The 3,617-nt window shown below is 49.2% G+C and overlaps 1 protein-coding gene across 1 annotated transcript in view; it reads right to left on the bottom strand.

Moving 5' to 3' along the window:
- Positions 1 to 196: 196 nt before the first annotated feature.
- LOC104509308 (pentatricopeptide repeat-containing protein 1, mitochondrial-like) overlaps positions 197 to 3,617 on the bottom strand; it is a gene marked incomplete at both ends in the record, with an annotated part of 4,098 nt that continues 677 nt past the window's right edge. Inside the window, 7 exon segments of the mRNA XM_010151198.1 lie at positions 197 to 379; positions 719 to 835; positions 1,075 to 1,833; positions 2,200 to 2,301; positions 2,924 to 3,142; positions 3,346 to 3,425; positions 3,609 to 3,617. The exon segment at positions 3,609 to 3,617 is cut by the window's right edge and continues 64 nt beyond it. Coding sequence (XP_010149500.1) covers positions 197 to 379; positions 719 to 835; positions 1,075 to 1,833; positions 2,200 to 2,301; positions 2,924 to 3,142; positions 3,346 to 3,425; positions 3,609 to 3,617 — 1,469 coding nt within the window.

The raw sequence follows: 3,617 nt of genomic DNA, 5'->3' as shown, positions 1-3,617 counted from the left end.
CGGTTGGCCTTCCGGGCTGCCAGCGTGTCAGTACCAGCGTGCAGTAGCTAGAAGCTGCTGCTAAAGTGCTATCACGTAACTGTCAGCCAGATCAGACAAACCCTGAGCAAAATGACTTGGGCAGACATCAGCATTTCCCCTGCTTGGTGGCACCTCTCGTCATGCCCTCACACTCCGACCGGTCATGGCCACTTACCCTGTCAAATTTCGGAGGGTACTGTGCTGCGAACTCCAGCTGGCGTATGATGACTTCATTGGGGGCCACCTGGTTATTCCTCATGTCTCGCAGGATCTCCGTGAGGTAACTGTAATCCAACTGCCTCACAGCGGCGGCAATGAGAGTGCTGTAGATATACTTGTTGGGAGTCACTCCTGACCTCTGGAAACGACAAATGCTACAGTTAAACCTGTTTATCTGCCAAGTAGCACAGGACCTGTAGAAGGAAAAGGCACACACAGATGCTTCTTACACAAAGAGCAAGGCTCTCGCTCCAGGACCTGCGTAGCGTCTTCTACAGTGCCAGCGCACCCCTTCCCGTGAGCCCTCTCCCAGCGCAGGTACAGGCCAGACCACCTGAGCTGGCACTCAAGAGTTGCATGTTTTTGGAGTGAGAACACAACCGCTCACCACAGAAACCTCAGCAGGTCTTTCTATAAGCATCAACGCTTCACTCTGCCTCTTCCTGCAGCTCAAGCCCTAAGCAGGGGAGTCTGTTACCTTCAAATCTGAGAGTAGCTGCAGTCCGTCCTTCTCTCGGTGGCAAGCGATTGCCAAGTTACAAAAGGTCTGGAGGTTAGGTGACAGTGCCCTCTTCACCAGAGCTGGCAGCACGCTCTGCAAGATACAAGTGGTGACATCAGTTTCCAAAAAGTCTCCCTGTAGCTTTCCCGAGAGCTGCATATGATAGAACAGAATCTGTAAATACTCTGACATTAACCTGAGTGCTGGTTTGTGGAAAACAGTGTGAGATTCCCAGTTTCTACCGCAGATACAGAAACGGGTCTTGGGGAAACACGGGTAACACTGGAGGCCCAAGACCAGGAGCTGACAGGGCTGGTTCTGAGATTTCTCACCTTGGCTCCTTCCAGGTCTCCCTGTTTACTTTTCTTCCTTATTAAAGTGTTAAAGAAGGTCACATCTACTTTCACTTTATGCTCATCTAGGAGTGCCAGCAGCGAGGACTCAGAGGGGCTCTGGGGTTCCACCAGCTCAGCCAGTAACGTAAACGTTTTAATGTTGGGTTCTGCCTTGTCCTCTTTCATTTTATTCAAGAAGCCTTCCACGTCCCCCATCAAAGCCAGTCTGTCAGAAGGTGTGGCCACTGTCCCCAGGGAAACCACGGCTGCGTCAGGCACCCTGGAATCCAGCAAGTTGGGCAGGTTGCAGAAATGCTGCTTCTGGCTTAGGCATACTTGTCCCTGCTCCATCTCGTTCTGGCCTCTCCTCATCAAGGCCCCAGCCCTGCCGTAAGCCATGCTGGGGCTGTCGAGAGCAGCCGCTTCTGCTTCAGCCCGATTCACATCTTTATGTTGTTGACGGATCAGTTCTTGAGGCTGCACTGAACTCTCCTGAAATAATTGCTTTTCCATAGCTTCCACATTCAGCTGGACAGCAGCTGCACTCTCTGAACCCTTCTTCCTCTGATTTTTCCCCTTTTCCTTCTGCCTCCCGGGCGCAAGCCTTAGCTGAGGAGAGTTCTCGTGGGTGGGTCTGAGCAGGAGTGCAGAAGCCACGACTGGATCACCTATTCCACAGTCTCTCGCCGCACGCAGCATCAAATTGTAAGTGTGGCTGTCGGCCTTTATTCCAAGTGCAGTCATTTGCTTCCAGACCTGAGAATGGGAAGAGAAACACCAGATATACGAGGCATTACACACCAGGTGTAGGTGATATTGAGTAACAGGAGCACTTCTAGCACACTGTAAGCACATCTGCTTTGCCCTCTGTTACAATAGCTACTTGCAGAAAGGGGTGAGTGTACAGCATGACAAAGTCACAGACAGGGAACAGCCACCTCGAGCTAGAACAGGTCATCCAGGGTAGTTCATCACTGTACATCTGGTTTACAGAGCTTCTCCTTGGAGGAGCTGAACTCCTGCTTCATCAGCTCCGGGCAGCCCGCTGCCTCCTGTGCGTTCAAGCGATGAGTTACAGTACAGAGGCAATTTTCCCTCCTCACTTAGAACATGAAGACAAACCTGTAAGGCGTATCGGAAGCCATTTTCGCTATCCTTTATGCAGCTCATGAGAAGGAAGCTGAAGGTCTCGGCTGTGGGAACGTGGCCCTTGTGCACTATTTCCTAAAAGAGCAGAGAGAGCATTAAGCTTCCCAGTTACCCAAATGGTCTGTCACAGCTGGCTGCAAAGCACAAACATGGCTGTCACCTGCTGAGGGTACAGCAGCAGCAAAGCAGTGGGTGAACTACCAGTGCTGCGAGCAGAATGATTGCTTCAGGAGCAAAAATGCCCTGAAAGGCCTGCACAGAGCCTAGCTTCTCCCTGATGGGAGCTGTAGGGAATTTGAGGACAGCAGCAGCAATCCTTTAGCTACTCCCAGACTGGCCCTTCTGAAAAGAGCAGCTGTATGAACTCTAAAAGGAACTAGATATCAGTATATGGGTCTTCAGAATAGAGACAGACACTCTAGCTGTGAACCCCACAAAACACACCTGACCAGAGTTTTAAAGCCAACCTCTGCTTAAGGCTCTAGCTGCCTCTTTTTATGTACTTAATGTTGTGTATGTACCAACATGGTTCCATTGTATGAGACCACGGATCAATGATATACAAACACATGATCTGTAATCACCTCTGGATTCTCCCCTTTCTGCTGGAAACGAAATAAGTCTGTGCAATATAGCAACTTCTGTGAGCTTTAACCAGAGCAGACTACACTTCATATGAGAAAAGCCCCATCTTTACCTTCAGTACATCAAAGCACATCCTGAGATCTGCGCACAGGGCGCAGACCTTCAGCAGCGCGTGGTAAGTGATCAGGTTCAGCTCTTCGTTTTTGCTCTTTAGCTGCTGCTGTAATTTGAGGGCGTGCTGCAGGCCCGAGTCTTTCCACGGTGATTCAGCACAGGCATTGAACAGGGCTGTGTAAGTGGCCACCGTGGGAGTTAAGCCTCGTTTTTTCATCTGAGGGCAGAGAAGAATAATTGGAATTGGCTTTTTAGGATTAGAGTTCTGCAGTTTCCTAACTTGGTTTTAAGAGCTTCAGTCTAAGAAGATGCAAACAGTAACTCAAAGGCACTTTGGAGACATAGAAACATGACCAAACAGAACACTTTTAGCTTAGAAAACGTAACAAAGGTTTGAGAGAGGAGAGAATGTAAACCTACATCATTGTAGAGCCTGAATGCCTTTTTCACGTAGCCAACCCTGCCACAGCCGCCAATTAGAACAGTTTAAGAGCTTCAGTCTAAGAAGATGCAAACAGTAACTCAAAGGCACTTTGGAGACATAGAAACATGACCAAACAGAACACTTTTAGCTTAGAAAACGTAACAAAGGTTTGAGAGAGGAGAGAATGTAAACCTACATCATTGTAGAGCCTGAATGCCTTTTTCACGTAGCCAACCCTGCCACAGCCGCCAATTAGAACAGTTGCTTT

This window comes from Eurypyga helias, unplaced genomic scaffold (genome assembly GCF_000690775.1).
Source record: "Eurypyga helias isolate BGI_N326 unplaced genomic scaffold, ASM69077v1 scaffold41074, whole genome shotgun sequence".
In the NCBI taxonomy this organism is placed as follows: domain Eukaryota; kingdom Metazoa; phylum Chordata; class Aves; order Eurypygiformes; family Eurypygidae; genus Eurypyga; species Eurypyga helias.
Note: the sequence above shows the minus strand (reverse complement) of the source record. Positions and strands in the feature narration are given on the sequence as shown.